Here is a 17,695-nt window from a genome sequence, read left to right as displayed (position 1 = left end):
CCGGGGGTGGGGGTGGGGTTTGTGGGCACTGTTGCAAATAGGTGTTTTTGTGATGAAAATGCTCTCACACCAGATCGGATGGTGGCGAGGGCAGCACAACTCTAACTTATGAAAAATCAGTGAATCCTGGGCTTGCCCGTGAACTTCGTGTTATGTAAAGGAGGCCTAAATAAAGCATTAAAAAAAAAAAAAAAAAAAACTTGTGAAACAGGACTGGGTACAAAAGTTGACACTGTGTTTCCACCAAAGAACAGAAAAGCCCAGAATGGCCTGAAGCCTAGAAACTGGCTTCACTACCCTCACATCATGGTAGAACAAATGCTTCTAGAAAGGGAAGCAAGTGTGCCTATCTGTGATGCTTAATTCTGCGTGTCACCTTGACTGGCCATGGGGTATCCCGATTGAACAGTAGTTCTGGGTGTGCTTGGAGGCTGTTTTCGGCTGAGATTAGCATTGGAGCCAGGGGGCTCAGCCACGTAGATGACCCTTCCCACTGTGGGCGGCATATCCAACCCGCTGAAAGAGGAAAGAGGGATTGACTCCTTTTGTCCCCTTGCTGCTTGAGCTGGGACCGTCATCTGCTCTGATTTGGGAACTGGGATTTACCCCATTGGCTCCCCTAATTCTCAGGCCTCGGGACTTCTGTCTTATGGGGTGGGGGTGGGGGTGAGCCAGGTGGCGGGTACTAAGGAGGGCCGGTATTGCACGGAGCGCTGCATGTAGTGCATCAACAATGAATCTTGGAGCACTCAAAAAAATAAAGTTTAAAAAAAGAAAAAGCTTTCCTGGGTCTCCAACTTGCAGACGGCAGATGGCGGGACTTCTCAGCCCCCACAATCGCCAGAGGTGATTCCCCAGAGTCAAGATCTCCTCCCACCCCCTCCATGTATCTCCTACTGGTTGTTTGTCTGGAGAGCCTGAATACGCCAGCCCTTTACCAAACGAAGCCAAGTTCAACATACCAATAGGGAAAATTCGAGAAATATAAAATGATTCCCTGAAGGGGAATCAAAGTGTTTTGGTTTCCACATCGTCATACATCACTGCGAGCGCTCAGCGACATGTTCAGTGTGGGGAATTTCATCCATGCCCCGGATTCCCAGGACTTCGTAATTCACCACCTAGGACTACGCCGTACTTCCTTTTTGAAAAGCCGCAGACCCACAGTTTTATCAAATCCTTTCCCCAAACCTCTGGAGTTAGACAATCCAGACCGCTGCTTCTAAGCAGCATTAGCCCAACCCACATTCAGGGGACAAGCGAGCAAATTCGCAGTAAAAGTCACCTGATTTACTGTGACATTCGCTTCCAACGTTTAATCACCATTAGCTGTGAGATGGCCTTTCTGCGGATTCCAGCCTTTTCTGAGTTTGCTCTACTTCCCTGCCACCTGGAGTAGTAGTGTCTCCCTACTTCCCAAAAATAGAAATCACTTGAAAATGACCGTGAACAATACCTCTCAAGGTTTGTCTCACTTCAACCTTTCCTCTTAGGTGCTTTTTTCCCCTCCCTTCCCAGCCGCCTCCTCTCGTCCTTTAGTTTGTTCTCTTGAATGCTCTAAATTTTCACAGCCCATCAAGCATGACAACTACTAGCACTGAGCACAGAATTCTAAAGTAATGGCAAATATAGCAGCAGCATTAGTTGCCGTATCCTCCAGAATAAGTTCATTTCAAACACACACACACACACACCCACAACCTAGGGAGAATGGTGCCCTGATATAATTACAATGGCCAAGACTGTGAAGGAATTCTGGGGTGTTCACAGGAGGGAAAATGTACCAGAAGGGAAGGTATTTAGTGGAATGATAACGGAGTGACACTAAGGCTCTTGGAGAACAAGAATATTTCTAGGCTCCAAAACACCCAGCAGCCAGGATGGAGAAAGAGTTTTCTTTCTTTGGACCGCACCTTAATGTAATTCCTGTTTGGAGGAATAAGCATTTCTGGCACATTCCTTGCATCCAAGTTACGCCTTTTCACTTGTGCAAAATACAGAACCACAGACTCCGAGAGCTGTAATTTTTTCTACGAACCAAGTGACAGAGCTCAACCGTCCCATTTTCCTGATGAGGACACGGAGGATGACTGCCCAGTGTTACTCAGAGACAAGGTCAGGACTACAACCTATGCCTGCCAGCCTCAGCCCCAGGCTCCTTTTACGGGATCCCCACCATGTCCGTGAAGGAGGTAATTTAAGAAATCAAGATCTAGACAGAACGAGAGCGAGCCCCATCAGTAGACAGTATGAGTACATAAGCGGGACAAGATGAAGCCACCAGTCTTCCTATTTCTCTTCCCACGAAGAACTCAAACCCATTCTGATCCCTTAATTTTACAGGTCGGCTTGTTAGATCCAAGCTCCGGTGGTAATTACATAACTACAGCACTAGCTTTGTTTTAAGAACTTCATGCTCTGTCTTGGAGGAGGAGAGTCAAGGCTTCCATCTCGGGCAGGAAGCTCTGCCTGGGCCCCCCAGCTGCGGGGCGGGGCCTCCTGTGGACAGGGTGAAGCCGTGCCAACTCCCATTCCCGAGAGAGGGAGCCCTCGGGACAGTCTACCTCCTGGCCCTTTTTGTCCTCCCTTTGAGAATTCCAGCCGCTAGAGAAAGAGGCAGGAGGCCCTTCCTTTTTAGAAAGGGATGAAGGAGACGTCCTTTGTCATCTGCGCCACGACTGGTCAAACCACAGTGCAGCAGGTCCAGGAAGGTGGGAGCTTTAAGGGGCATTCAAAGGTGCAGGGTAACCCTGGGACAGTGTCTAAGGACATCAATTTATTTGAAGGTCTTTAAAGTGGGGATTTCATTACACGATTCCAACCAACACGGCGTTATCACCATGTCACCGCAGGCACTTGGAAGCCAAGCTGGGAGACTTCAGCACATACATGAGAGCAGGAAGAATTCTGTCCTAGCTCTTCAGAGCTTGTGGCAGGCGACTCTTGGCTAGGCCCCCGTGTTACCTAGCGTATAAGTTCTTGCTACTCTGCGGTTAGGGAAACTTAGGTGGCCAATGTGGGAGGTAATGGCTCTGGCAAAAAGGATCTTGGTGGCTGGTGGGTCAAACCCAGATCAGAAGGAGACAGCCAGATGGTTCCAGGCTCTAAGTCCTAGTGCACAATGAAGTCCAAGTCCGCCCTGACCTTCCGCCCTGCGCCATGGATGGGAGTGGGGCCTGAGCTAGCGGGCAGCTTGAAGGACAGAGGTTCTAGCCATCCCCCTGAGAAACACGACAGTGGGTACAATTAGAAATCACTGTGCCATCTTTGGGATTTTCAGGCAAGCTCTTACGCATGTACCAGGTTAAAAATCTGAAAACATTGTACTTACTGTATTTTTCTGAGTGACCATATCCTGAAAAAAAAAAAAAGAGAAGATGAATATAGCTTTTAAAAATAGCCACTTATTTCCATAAACATTACAAGCACCTTGCCCCCCACCCCCAACATCTAGCACCCACCTTCGAGCAAAAGTTAATCATTTCAAACCTTGTGCTTCCCCGGGGTGAAAAGCTTCAACTAGGGGGAGCCTCAAAGAACTGTGAAATTCCTATTCTAGGGAAAACATGCCAATTGGCTAGCTTTTGGAAGGATGGAGGGGCATATACGGTTATAAGGACTTCCCGTAGCGGTGGCAACGCTTTTGTCCAGATGCTCTGAGATTCGAGTCTGGGGCTCTGAATTCCCTGCAGCTCGCCTGCCCAGTGAGGAAGGTCCAGGACGGGACCGCCGGGTAAGTCCCACGCTATCCTCGGGGCTCCGTCAGGGCTCCCGTGCCCCCCACAGCCTTGCCACACAAGGGTGCTGCCGGGAGCATCTCCGCCACCTTGCTGGACCAGCCTCGGAACCATCAAATCCAATGACGTTGGTCTGAGTCAGCGAACATCGCAACAGGGTGATGCAGCCTTTGAGTGTATCATTTATGCGCCAGAAGCCAACACTTGCTGACAGGAGGAGACATAATTACACAGCAGCAGCCCCATAAAAGGGCCTTCATATATTCTGAGATTTGGGCTTTTGGATGACAAGCGCAGCCTCCTTGTTCTGGTGTCACACAGAACAGACAACCCATTTCCATTTTAGGGACGATTTTTCCATATTCTAAGAAACTAAAACTTATCTTGGTCATGGGACTTTCCAGAGGAATCTACTAAGGCATTGTTGAGGGAAAAAAAAAATATATATATATATATATATATTGCGGAATGCCTGGGTAGCTCTGAGCCTCTGCATTCAGCTCAGACCATGATCTCGGGGTCCTGGGATTGAGTCCCGCATCGGTCTCTCTTCTCAGCAGGGAGCCTGCTTCCCCCCCACTCTCTATCTGCCTGCCTCTCTGCCTACTTGTGATCTCTTTGTCTGTCAACTAACTAACTAAATAAATAATCTTAAAAAAAAGAAAAATATATTGCATTGGAAAAAAATTTTTTCTAATTTCACATGTCTCATCAAAAATAAGGCTTAATAAGCTACCCTTTCATATTTTCTAGTTCTAAATATTTGCAAGCACAACCACTTTAAGTGAAAAATCAGTTAAAAGAAAAAAAATCAATATCTAAATATCGAAAGTAATAAATTAGATGGGCTTCTAGCCTTTTGGAAACTATCATACAGCATAAAGTACAAATAATAAGCCCGTTTCTTCTTTCAATGTCCTCTTAATGACTTCTTAAAACCCAGCCCTGCACTCTAATTACACAGCACACATCTACGTCAAGTGTACGTGATACAGAACAGAGAGAGGTTCTACATCTGATGCAGACTGGACCTCCACCAGGAAATAACCCCCAATGATTATAGGATCCAGAAAAATCGGGTTAAATCTCAAGAAACACATACAAATTCAACTTTATCATCACAAAATTGTGCTATTTATATATTAGAGATTTTTAACACTAAGGGAGCTGGACATTTAAAACTGCTGTCCGCGAAAGCTAATTTGAAGCCGCCGGTTCTCACCCATGGCTGTGCTTTTGAGTTAAAAAAAAATCTCTCAGAGACTGTATGTAATTGGTCTGGAGCAGGACCTGGGTATTGGGATATTTACAAGCTGCCCAAGTAATTCTAAAGTGCAGTCAAGGTTGAGTAAAGCTGCTGTAAACAAACCAAGATTTTCCTCCTGAAATCATTTAATGCAGACCAGGATCTTCTGACCAATATTAAGACATCCGACAATGTTAATATTTCTTGGGTTTTAGAGTAACCCACCTTAGACATTCACATTTTACAAATACATTTTTTTAAAGTTTTTACTCTAATTCCAGTTAGTTAGCTTACAGTGTTGTGTTAGTTTCAGGTGGACAGTACAGGATTCAGCACCCCCACTCGGGGCCGCCTACCCCACTGCCATCTCCCCCTCTCTGTTCCAAACAGGAGCATTTTTTCAAAGTACTATTATCCGAAAAACATCTGTATCACACTTGCAAGAATAAATTTTTTTAAAGATTTTATTTATTTATTTGACACAGAGAGATCACAAGTAGGCAGAGAGGCAGGCAGAGAGAGAGGAAGGGAAGCAGGCTCCCCGCTGAGCAGAGAGACCGATGCGGGGCTCGATCCCAGGACCCTGAGATCGTGATCTGAGCCGAAGGCAGAGACTTTAACCCACTGAGCCACCCAGGCGCCCCGCAAGAATAAATTTTTAAAAATATCCATCACTACTGAGTTGTGCATGAACAGACAAGTTTTCAGTTTTGCTCTGCTTTCAGTGGTAGGGGGCATGGGGAACAACAGATTAAATACGGAACCTTCTCCCCACTTTGGTAACTGTTCTCTGTCGTCATCCTATCATTCGAGTTGAGAAACTACTTTTGTTTGTTAATGTGTAGGTTTGGATCAAACTGCCCACTAAAAAATCGCTTCTCGGCCTTTTGGCTAAGATCAAGTGCAAACTGCCCACTAAAGGATTCAGAGTCGTGTGTTTGCTTCAATGGAAGCTAACAGTTTTTGCCTTCATTTCCCTAATGAGCCTGAAAACACTAAAGTTGCTTCTAAATGCTTCTTCTCTGTGGTACGCAGGCTCACGCAGCAGTCAGGAAGTCATCGTGTGAGCGAGAAACTGTAGTAGGAAGGAAGGAATTGCACAAGCAAAGTTTTTTTTCTCCAACCTCCTGCACTACGTGTACATTTCCTCTGAATGTGAAATACCATTTTCCCAAAGCCAAATATTCACGAGAAGATAAAAGATACCCTTTACCTTCAACGAAAGAGCAGTGTCCACGTCAGTGTCATGGTACAGGATCACATTATTGGCCATGTCAAAGCTCTCTCGGACCCCCAGATGGTAAAAGAGGGACGGCTGTCTGGAGACATCACTCATGTCCACCACGGCAACATCTGAGACGAACAAGCACGGGACACGGTGATCGGTCTGCTGCATCTACTTCCCACCCAACACCAACAGGGAGCTACTGCAGTTTGTGTTTCTACCACCAGTCTCTTAGGTAAAGCAGAAAGTGATGAGTGCCCGGCTGCAAATGACCCCATGGGCAGGGGAAGAAAAGCAACAAGAGAAACCTCTTCCTTCCTCAGCGCGCTGGGAATGTAGCCTCGCTTGAAAACTGCTGATCGATTCAGCTTCACGGTTATCTTTATTAGGAAATAAGTTCTCTCCAAAGAGTAGATTTAGCTTACATACAAATGATAAAGTATGATGAAATGTAAAACACTGCTCCTGCCACGCAGACCAAGACACAGAACATCATCTGTACTGCCAGAGTCTCACGTGCCTCTTCCCAGTCACATCCCCTGCCTCCTGCTCAGAGAACACCTCTGTCCTGATCTCCGTATTTAGGGGTTCCCCGCATGCCTATGTCTATACATAAAAATACATATGCACACACGTATATATATATGCACATGTGTATTATGTACATGCACACACAAGATTATAGATATGCGTATATTACAGATACGCATGTATATAGTGACATATACTGACATATGCATGTGTATGCATATTATAATGTATGAATTCGTCAACAGTATATTGCTTAGTTCTGCATGTTTTTGAACCTTATAGACACAGTATCACACCATATGTGTTCTTGGACTTGCTGTTGGTTGGTATGCTCCCACCCGTTTGCAGGTCTAGCTCTAGTTCAACATCGCGTTCCATCATACGAGGACTGGAAATTTCTTTCAACATCTTGTCTAAATACACGGGTTTTTCTTTCTTTTTCCTATTTCAAACTGCCGTGATGAACACTCCTTCTGGCTCGCGTGTCCGCCGTCACCTTGAACATGTAGATCAAGTGCCCCTGGAGGTATGCCCTACAGAGACTTACTCCAAACAGGGGAGCAACACATCACGTCGACAAGGAACGTGTTTACATGTGCCTAGTAGTTGACAAGCCCTGGGCGGGCCTTCTCTTTGCCCATGTACGGATTGCCCGCTCTATGGCAGGCGTTGCGCAAAGACGCGAGAACAAGGCCTAATCCATTCCCTCCAAAATGTGTATGATAATGACAGTGACAGGAAAGAAGTGGTGGTTAGAATCAGTCAGGAAGGCAGCAGTGAGGGGAACCGGGACAAACAACCCCCAGGAAGGTACTCAGCCCGCACTGGGGCGGAGGTCAGTCAGGGAAGGCCCGCAGGAAGGGATGTTGTCTTGGATCTGAAGGTCCAGGAGAGTCAGGCAAAGTGGGTGAGGGGATGAGAAGACCGTAAGCGCGGAGGGCCAAAGGGAAGATGGGGTGTATTAGGGCAACTGCGAATAATTTCACGAAAAGATGAACCTGGAAGGGTTAACAGGTGCCAGAGGGTGACGGGGTCTGAAGACCAAGGTAAGAGGGCCGCCTCTACCTTGAGGCAATGGGAAACCTAGGGTAGGGTGGTTTTTTGATTTTTACTTTTTATCATGGAAAAATACAAATATATATAAAAGTAGAAGAATATAAAGAAACCCCCGTAGTCTCTTCACTTCCCTCAACAACGATCAGCTCAAAGCCAGCCTTGTTCTGTCTCTACTGGGACCCACACCACCTCCTTCCACATTATTTTGACGCAAATGCCAGACACCATTACATTCCCAAGTAGTTCAGTACACACCGCTCAAAGAGGAGTAGGCAAAGAAAAACAAAAATCACTGCAGTGGGCAGCAGCCGACTGGGTGGCTCAGTCGGCTAAGTGTCCTAGTCTTGGTTTCAGCTCAGGTCGTAATCTCAGAGTCCTGGGACTGGGACTGGGCCTGCACTAGGCTCTGTGCTCAGCGGGGAGCATGCTGGGGGCTCGCTCTCCTTCTCCCTCCACTTCTGCCTCTCCCCCACCGCCCTGCTCGCTCTCTGAAGTCAATGAATAAAATCTAAGGAAAAAAAAATCACTGTAGTATCAACATCTCACCTAAAAGCTCTGGAAAAATAATCATGAGGGGTTTTAAACAGGAGCCTATCATCTCCAAATTCACCCCTTTGAGGCTGTTGCTCAAGAAAGGATAAATGTATATGCTAAGAAAATACTTCACAACCCAGGATGGTTAATTTATCTCCCATGGATGAGTGATCCCCCCACAGACATTTGCTTGGAGTCAAAAATCACCCTGCAGCTGAATGAATCGAACATTCTGCTTCTAGGCTCATCCCCTGGACTCTACCTACTTACCTCAAAAAGTGCGGGTTTTCTAATGACGCTACTACGAAGTGGCAACACAGTGCTAACACCAAGGCCCCGGTGACTGCTGTAATTAGTTCACTGAGGAAAGCAAGCAATCTGGAGACAAAGCAGAGTGATGGGAACAGCCAGAGGACAGGGATGAAGGACAACAGCCCTCAACTTATGTCGGCCATTTTTGTAGGGAACCTTCAACTGAGGGCAATAGCTTGTCACTGAGGAGATGATGACTTAATCTGGTGACACGAGTTCCTTCTCTCCTCCACCTTCTCGAAGGTCTGTGTCCGGTCCTGTACTCTAGCCTCAGCCCCTCTGCTAAAGAGCCCCTCCATAGCACCTCCAAGGGTCGGGTCAGAGACTTTCCAGTAGCCAATGAACACAGAGCAGACTGATAGCACCACCGAACATTCCAAGTAATCCATGGTCAATAGAAAAATTGTCTCATACCCGAAGTTGCCATTTTCACCTGACATTTGTCACTCAGGTCACTAGACTAAGTTGACACTGAGGATTTACACCACGACCATATTCAACCAGCTTATTTTTACAACTCCCAAGATATTAATTTCACAGATACAGAAACACTAAATATGATTAAACACCACACTGGCATTTTTATTACACACGAGGCATCAAGGGTTTGTTTGGTGCCCCCCCTCACCCCAAGAGATCCTGAATTACCTTAAAGCTTCAAACACCCACAATGGTTGGGGCACCTGGGTGGCTCAGTGGGTTAAGCCACTGCCTTTGACTCGGGTCATGATCCCAGGGTTCTGGGATCGAGCCCCGCATCGGGATCTCTGTTCAGCTGGGAGCCTGCTTCCCCCTCTCTCTCTGCCTGCCTCTCTGCCTGCTTGTGATCTGTCAAATAAATGAATAAAAATCTTAAAAAAAACAAAAACAAAAAAAACACCACAATGGTTACCTGTTCTGACATTTACAAAGTAATTCCACAAACACCTTGGTTGAATTTCAGAGCCACCCTGGTCGACGGGCAGGGAAGGCATTGGCTTTACTTGGCAGGTGGGGAAAGGCGGCGTGAGGATTCATCCAAGGTCTCACAGCCAAGGGCATGACAGAATCACTGCTCTCGAGTATCCAGAGGTGGTTTCTGACCTTCCTGACTCGCTTTCTCAAACACAGCCATGGGAGGGTAAAATGGCATATTTATCCAGCTAAATCTTCCGGCAAACACATCACAGATAAAGAGAGTTTTTAAAAGGTCGATTTTCATTTGCAAATGCAGCCCATGCTCAGAGCACCATTACCTTTCAGTTTCTAAGGACACAGGTCAGCTTCAGGGGAAAGGTCTGCATAAAGGAAGCCGCCCTTCTTGCTGGGGGACCCGTATGCGCCCTATGCATCTTGGTTTAACAACCCTTAAGAAGGGGTGCCACATCAGGAACTTGCCACAAGCCAAGGCTCCCCTTAAAACCTACTCTTAACAGGAAAGTGTCTGAATTTAAAAACGAAGTGCCTTTCAAACAACTGAACCACCAATTACAATGATCTCGCTACGTGCTAATAGGAAATCAGGACAAACGATGAATCGGATGGTAGTTCATTAAAAACTTTTGAACACTTAACCGTTCTTTTTGTGTCGCGTTTTATAAGTAGTAAGTAAAACTGTAATTTTCTAGTGTGGTTTAAAAGCGCCTGATTTCCAAAGCAAAGCATTCGTCAACAAAACGGTATAATGGTAAATGATTTACCGCACAGTACTTCTGTGACTGTGCTGGTTCACGGCAGTCTTCGAGTATATTCCAGGCAATCTGAAGTAGTGACGGTAAGATCGGTTGTCTCTAAATGAACTAGATTTTAGAATAACTTTACTGCTGAAGACATTAAAGAAAAAAATCTCACTGGACTTAGGGCAACATTAGTCGTCCAAAAGCTACCTGAAAACAACAGAGCCTAGATTTACTAGTCAGGAAGCACCCTCTACTTCAGACCCAATTTTCCAGTCCTATAAGGAGGAGACAAGCTACCAATTCAGGGTCAGGAAGTCAACAAATTCTTACCAAATACAGCATTGACAGGGGCTTGGTGCCAGCTGCTTCAAGGATCACTTTGCCATGGGGAAGGCAGGGGCAGGAGAGTGGGGACATCGGGAACCTACACCTGGCCCCTATCTTTGGCTTTCCAGGACCTTTTTGAAAGAATGACCCCAAAATAAAATGTGTATACCTTCCTAGGTGTGATTCAGATGTGTCCACTACCAGTTTTTTTCTTCAAAGAAATATGCCAGATATAAGCAAACTATGTTCTGAGGTGAATGGACTCACTGGGCTTAATCCGAGAGCTCTCACAGTGAAGTATTTGCCACATGAAACGTAGCAGGACTGCAGTCACCTAGCTCTCACATGTTTGTGTTGCTCGTCCAGATAACAAGGAAAAAATGCTGCACACTAGGGCGCGTTGGTCACTTCAAGTGCTATCCGTATGGAGGCCATCATCCGCGATGGTGCACGTCACAGCTCCGACTCACGGTTCCCCATGAGTCTCGAAATATACTACCTCAGTATATTCAGCTTCCTTCTGCCCTTTTATGAAGAGATCTGCTGTGACCTAACTCTCTTTGGCAAAGTGTTTGGAGACATACTTCTTAAAACCCTCTTCTGACCAGCAGATAATGACTTTCTCTTCTGCAAGGTCTGTGTCATACATCACCTTCAAGATGTGAGCAATTTCAGAGATGAGGAGGGCCTGAGGTACTGCGACCACACAGCACCAGCTGCGAAGGGGGGACCGCTGAACCCGTCTGTCAGAGGGACTCAATTGTAGGAGACAGCACCGTCTTCCTGCATTTGTTCTCTGACTGTCTCATCACGATGACCACCAGTCAACAAGAGAGGACCAGTGGCTTTTACAACCACTTCAATAAGAAAACGCCCTCTTTCTTCATGAAGTCAACTGTTCTTTCAAGATCAATTCTAGGAGCCAGGGCTTCTGCCGGACGACTGATTTCAGCCATCCTGTGCTCCAAGTTTCCTGAGCGAGGTCCGCCCCACAGCCTGTGGAGGGGCAGAGTTCACTCGGTGATGGCGGCGGGAATTCACTGCTGGATACAGGCCCATATTTCATTGTTCTTACCCCAACTAATTTTCTCTCCCCCCACCCCCGACCCCGTGTATCAGTATCCTTTTTCCTAGGTGGTTCTTTAAGAATCAATGTCCAGAGTTCCTGGTTTCCATCAAGCATGCCTCACTGGCCACAGACTTTTGTGAAAATGACTTTGCAAGGTCGAGTCTTTTGAATGCAGGATTCTCATTCTCAGAAAAGAGAATACCTTTTCTAGTGAACCCAACCAACAAGTCTTACAATGTCAGCCTTGTGAGATCCAATGACCATCCAAAGGTCATTCACATCAAAATGATCTTGGCTTCCAGCTCACAACCAAAATAACTAGAAGGCTACGTTGGAGGCCAATCAAGAACCTTTAGGATATCAGTCATTCCCTGCCCTGTGTTCGTGTAATCCACTTCTTTCGTTGTCTTTTGTGTGGACAGAACTGGTCTGATGCAATGCAGCTGGCCTTGAGGATATTTTTGCCTTTGGTAAGTTGATCAGGAAGATGCAGAGATATATTCTGGATACTAACGCTTCATGACAAAACTTCTCAAAATACAATGTTCTGTTCGAGTTAAGTTCTGGTTCTGTCAGATGGAGTAGACATTCCAGCCTGTATCTCCCTGAACACATCTATTAAAACTAGGCAGAATGGATTGAATCTGTTTAAGAATATGCAAAGCAAGCAAGCAGATTGGAGAAGACTTGATTCCAAATTCCACCAAATCAAAATCAAGGTTCCCCGTTTCTTCCCCACTCTCTTCTAGCCTGGACTAAAGGCAGCCTGAAACCTCCCCCAAATGGGGGCTGGGTGTCGATGCAGAGAGCACCAGGAGAGGCCCCCTACTTCTGGCTCAGAAAGCAGCAAAGGGGCCTCCAAATGCTCAGAGAGAGCGAAGGCAGTTCTCTGCTCTTCTCTTTTCCCTCTTCCCTTGCACACCTAGGACCCCTACGATTCCACAGCATCACCAGCAGAGACTGTCTGGGGCAGTGGGGCCTACAGGTGCCTGGACCTCTGAGACAGCAGAACCTTTTGCTCTAACTGGAGGAGCTGTGGTCCCCAGGTGGGTGGCAGTGAATCCCCGCTGCTTTTTTCTCCCTCTGAATTCCTGGCCTCAAACATGGGCAGTTGTGGGACGTGCCAGGCAGAGTGGGTTAAATAAAGCCCCGGTGTTCTGGCCACAGGACCGTAAAGGGGAGTCCCAGTAAATCACAAAGTACAAAGCCAAATACCACTGAAAAGGCTTTGAAATCACAAAGGGCGCCACAACTGAAACGGAGCTTGGCAGCCTAAACCAACCAGGCTGGCCACCCATTAAGGCAAAAATACCACCAGACTCCGTAGGACATATGCAAGGCCCAGAATCTCATCAGAGGATTTCAAAAGATCCGGGGTACAGTCCCAAATCACTCGGATCCCTTCAAAGATGCAGGAATGCTTCAACTCACCTGGGAAAAGATAATCAGTGGACTCTGATAACAAGAGGACACAGACATCAGAATTACCTGACAATGACTTTAAAGCAACTATTATAAAAGTCCCCCCAAAAGTAAGTAAGGGCAGACGCTTCTGAAAAGAATGGGGGAGGAGTTTCAACAAATAAAGAGAAGAACCAAATGGAAACCTTAGGGGTGAACACTGTAATAACCAAAACAGAAAACTCAGCAGATGGGCTCACAAGAAGAATGGACATGACAGAGGGGTCAGTGACATTAAAGAATGTCCAGTAGAAGTGATCCAATCTGAACAGAGAGAAAACAAAGACTTTATGTCCAAACATAGAAAGATCTAGAAATGAATGCCCTCTTCCAAAGGCCCATAAGCTAATAGGTAAAAAGCAGAGGAAAGGATCATGAATAAATAGCTCTCAGAATTTAAAAAAAAAAAAAAAAAAAGGGAACATGCCCAAATACACGCAGAAAAAGGGAAACACAAGAGATGTCAAGATGACGAGAGATGTCAAATGGAGATACCATCTCTCAACTAACTGATTACCGAGGGTCAAAAAATTGGCAACCAGTTCAGTCATCAAAACAGACAAGATACAAAATCGTGTAACCCACAGAAAGGAATCTGAAACTAGCTATAGAGTTACCCAAAATGCCACTCTGGGGTGCCTAATGAACAAAACCATATGCATATTAAATAGCACCTAGACAAAATTATTCACTGAGGCTTACTAGCCTTAAAATAGTACATATACATACATATATAAAATATCTATGTCTATCTGTATATATCTACAAGTATCCTTTAAGAAGGGATCAGTAAAATAAACAAGATACACCCACCCAATGAAGTACTATCCAGCTATAAAAAAGAAAAAGAGGGGTGCCTGGGTGGCTCAGTGGGTTAAGCCTCTGCCTTCGGCTCAGGTCATGATCCCAGGGTCCTGGGATCGAGCCGGCATCCGGCTCTCTGCTCAGCAGGGAGCCTGCTTCCTCCTCTGTCTCTGCCTGCCTCTCTGCCTACTTGTGATGTTGGTCTGTCCAATAAATGAATAAATAAATCTTTAAAAAAATAAAAGAAAAAGGAAGATGCCCATATTCTGATTTGGAAAGTTGTCCAGGCTCAGCTGTTAATGGAAAAAAGCAAGATGCACAACAGTGTATTTGGCCTGGTACCTTTTAAATAAGAAAGGGAGAATAAGAATGCACATTCATACATGCTTTTATTTACCTAGCACAAGTGGTCACACCTTCTCCAGAAAGGACCAGATAAATATTTTTGGCTTTGTGGCAGCACCGTGTCCGCCGGTGTAGAGATGGGTTCCAGCACAAGTTTATTCACAAAATGAAGACAGCCAGCGTGCAGACTGCTGCGGCTGACAACTGAAAGAAGGAAACGCTATAAGGATAAATAAGAAACTGAAAAAAAAGATTAGGTGAAACGGTGTAGATGGGATAAATTGGACTTCATCAAAATTAAGAACATCCGTGCATTAGAGAACAGCACCAAGGAAGTTTAAAGATGTATCACAGAAAGGGAGAGAAAATTTGCCAACCACATATCTGACATGGGTCTTGTTTCTAGAACACAAAGCATTTTTTACAACTCAATAGTAAGAGGACAAATAACTAAAAAAAAAAAACAGGCAAATTCTAAGAGAAATTCAAACCGACATTTCTCCAAAGAAGATATACAAATGGCCAAGCACCCAACTCACGAAAAGACAGTCAACATCCTTCCTCACCAGGGAAATGTGGATCAAAACCACCAGGAGCCACCGCTTCAGACCCGCTAGGGCGGCTGCCAGTGCTGCTGGGGACGTGCTGTGACCAGAGCGCGCCTGTGCTGCTGGGGGGAATGCAAACCGCGGAGCGGCTCTGGACAAGTCTTTTGGAAAGCAGCTCCTCAAAAGGTTAAATGTGAGGTCGATGCACCCCAAGTGTCCACTGATGGATAAATGGATGAACAAAATAGGGTATATCCCTACAACGGATTATTCAGCCTTAAATAGCTAGGGAATTCGGACACGTGTCACAACACGGATGAACGTCAAGGGCGTTCCATTAAATGAAATAAGCCAGTCACGAAAATGAACAAACACTGTATGATTCCATTTACATGAAGCGCGCCCGGGAGGCCAAATCATAGAAACAGAGAGCAGGATGGTAGCTGCCAGGCGCCGAGGGGAGGGCAAAGCTGGGAGTTGTTTAATGGACGGAGAGTTTCAGTTTCTTGAGATGGACGGGTTCTGGAGATGGGGTGGACAAAATGAATGTCCTGAAGGCCACCAAACGGCTCGTTTGGAAGTGGCTGAGAGAGATTTTAGATCAGCTGTTTTATTAAATCACAATATAATTTTTTTTAAAAAGAAGGTTAAACAGAGAATAACCACAGGACCTAGAAATCCCACTCCCGGGCACATACTCAAGACAAACGCAAGCGGATGCCTACACAAAAAGCTACAGTGTGACTCAAAACAGCCCCACATCTGTCCACAGGTGGATAAAAACATGGTCCACCCGTCCACAGTTTCCTATGGCCGCTGCCACGCAAAAGGAACGCAGGGCCCAGACGCGTGGCCACACAGATGCACCGTGGACACGAGCCAGAAGCAGCCAGTTGCGCGAGACAGGTTGTGCTCTCTAGCACATCTAGAGAGACAGAAAGGCGAGCAATGGTTGCCCGGGGCCGGGGCTAGGTGGCTAGAATGGGGAATGACTGCCAATGGGCCCAGGCTGCTTTTCTGGGGGCAACATCAGGGGCCTGAACTCAGCGGCGATGATGGGCACCCGGTTCTGAATCCGGATGAACTACCACCAGCTGAAGGCTGTAGGCGAGCAAGTCCATCTCACCACGGCTGGGTTCCTGGGATTTGGGTTTGTTTGTTTGTTTGTTTGTTTGTTTTAAATAGAATATTCTTAGCAGCAGCACTGTTCCTAACTTGAACTACTCCAAATGTTCACCAACAGAAAACCTACTATAGTGTATGCTTCCAATGAACCACTACATAGAAATGAAAACAAGCAAATCATTGCTGTATTAACAACAGAGAGGAATTCCCCAAACGCAATGGTGAAGGAAAAGAGCCAGAGACAAAAAGGGAGATTATTTCATTTCTAAAGAAAGAGAAAGGCAAACCAAGACACAGACTCTTAACTCTAGGGACGACACTGGCTGGTCACCAGAGGGGAGGTCGGGGACATGGGGGAGGGGATGGGGGAAACAGGTGACAGGGGTGAAGGCGGGCACTTGTCCTGAGGAGCACTGGGTGAGCTATGAGACTGAACCACTATATTCTATACCTGAACTTGGTATTACACTGCATATGAACTGTACTGGAATTAAAACTTTATAAAAAAAGGAAAAAAAAAGTACACCAACAGGCAAAGCTAGCCTATGCTGAGACAGGAGACAGTTGTCGCTCTGGGCCAGGCTCCAAGCAGATGCCAGCACGCTCCGGGATGCTCCCGGTGTTCCCTTTTTTGACCCAAGCGTGGAGTTACACAGTTGGAGAGCTCGCAAAAGCTCATGGAACACTACACTTACGACTGTGCCCTCTTCTGTATGGATTCTGTACCTTGACAGAAAAAGAAAAATCAACAGCCTCTCAAAGCAGAGGTCTGTACCTTTTCCTCACTTCCATCCTTCAGCACAGGACCAGGACCAGAGCTAGGATTAAATCTCCAACCTCTAAACTTTGGGGGGGAGAAAAACTGTCTGAGCCCCCCATGGGAGTGACCCTACCATCCTAATGTGACCCTACCATCGGGCATCGCTGAGCACTTACTACGTTCAGGGCACTATGTGTTGATCTCTACCTAGAGATTATTTTTTTAATGAGGCTCAGAGATGTTAACTAGGCTCATCCAGGGTCACACAGCCAATAGAGGCCAGGGCAAAAATGGACACCTGAGCTGCAAAGCCCATGTTTTTTTATCCCCCTGTCACTTGTGTCACCAAGGGCAGTGGGACACGATGATGGAACACATGCTGGTCAAGCCTCATCATGGATCTGTTTTGGTGGTCTGTACCCCGGAGCACAGAAAGGCCATCTGCCCCAAGGATAACCTGCACTCCCTACACTTTCCTGGAGGGTGAGGTACCAGGCGGGCAGCCATGGCTCTGGCAGCTCGACTCCACGTGCCTGGAACACTCATCCTGGGCGAGAGCCTTCTCCGGGGTGCTTGAGACAAGGTGTCAGACGTGCTTCATCTCAAGTCACCCGTGTGCAACTTCATTTGCGATCGGTCACAGACCTCTGTGTAGAAGCCCCAACAGTCAAGTGCTCAGAAGTACTCGTGAGAGGCTGCGTGCAACCACAGCCTGGAGGCAGGCACAGACGTCTCTGAGGGGACACGCAGAAGGGGACCTTCACAGAAAAGTAACCTCGAGGAGACTTCCCCAGAACGAAAATTCTCTGCTCATCCTAAGTCCCAAGGAGATGAGTAAGCAAGCCACAGTGTGGGAGCAAATGCTCGCAAAATATACCTCAGACAAAGCATTTGAATCCAGAATATATAAAGAACTCGCGTAATTCAATAATAAGAGGACAACCCAATGAAATGGGT

The 17,695-nt window shown here is 46.4% G+C and overlaps 1 protein-coding gene across 3 annotated transcripts in view; it reads right to left on the bottom strand.

Annotated features, from left to right (window-relative positions):
- Window positions 1-17,695, bottom strand: part of MAP3K15 (mitogen-activated protein kinase kinase kinase 15) — a 115,753-nt gene that overhangs the window by 89,024 nt on the left and 9,034 nt on the right. For all 3 annotated transcript variants that reach the window (XM_059385745.1, XM_059385743.1, XM_059385744.1), the window contains exons 2-3: window positions 6,197-6,336; window positions 3,332-3,355 (exon numbers count right to left, since the gene is read on the bottom strand). In XM_059385745.1, coding sequence (XP_059241728.1) covers window positions 3,332-3,355; window positions 6,197-6,336 — 164 coding nt within the window. The remainder of the gene's footprint in view (window positions 1-3,331; window positions 3,356-6,196; window positions 6,337-17,695) is intronic.

This window comes from Mustela nigripes, chromosome X (assembly GCF_022355385.1).
Source record: "Mustela nigripes isolate SB6536 chromosome X, MUSNIG.SB6536, whole genome shotgun sequence".
Classification (NCBI taxonomy): domain Eukaryota; kingdom Metazoa; phylum Chordata; class Mammalia; order Carnivora; family Mustelidae; genus Mustela; species Mustela nigripes.
The sequence above is the reverse complement of the archived record's forward strand: the minus strand, read 5'-3'. Positions and strand labels throughout refer to the sequence as shown.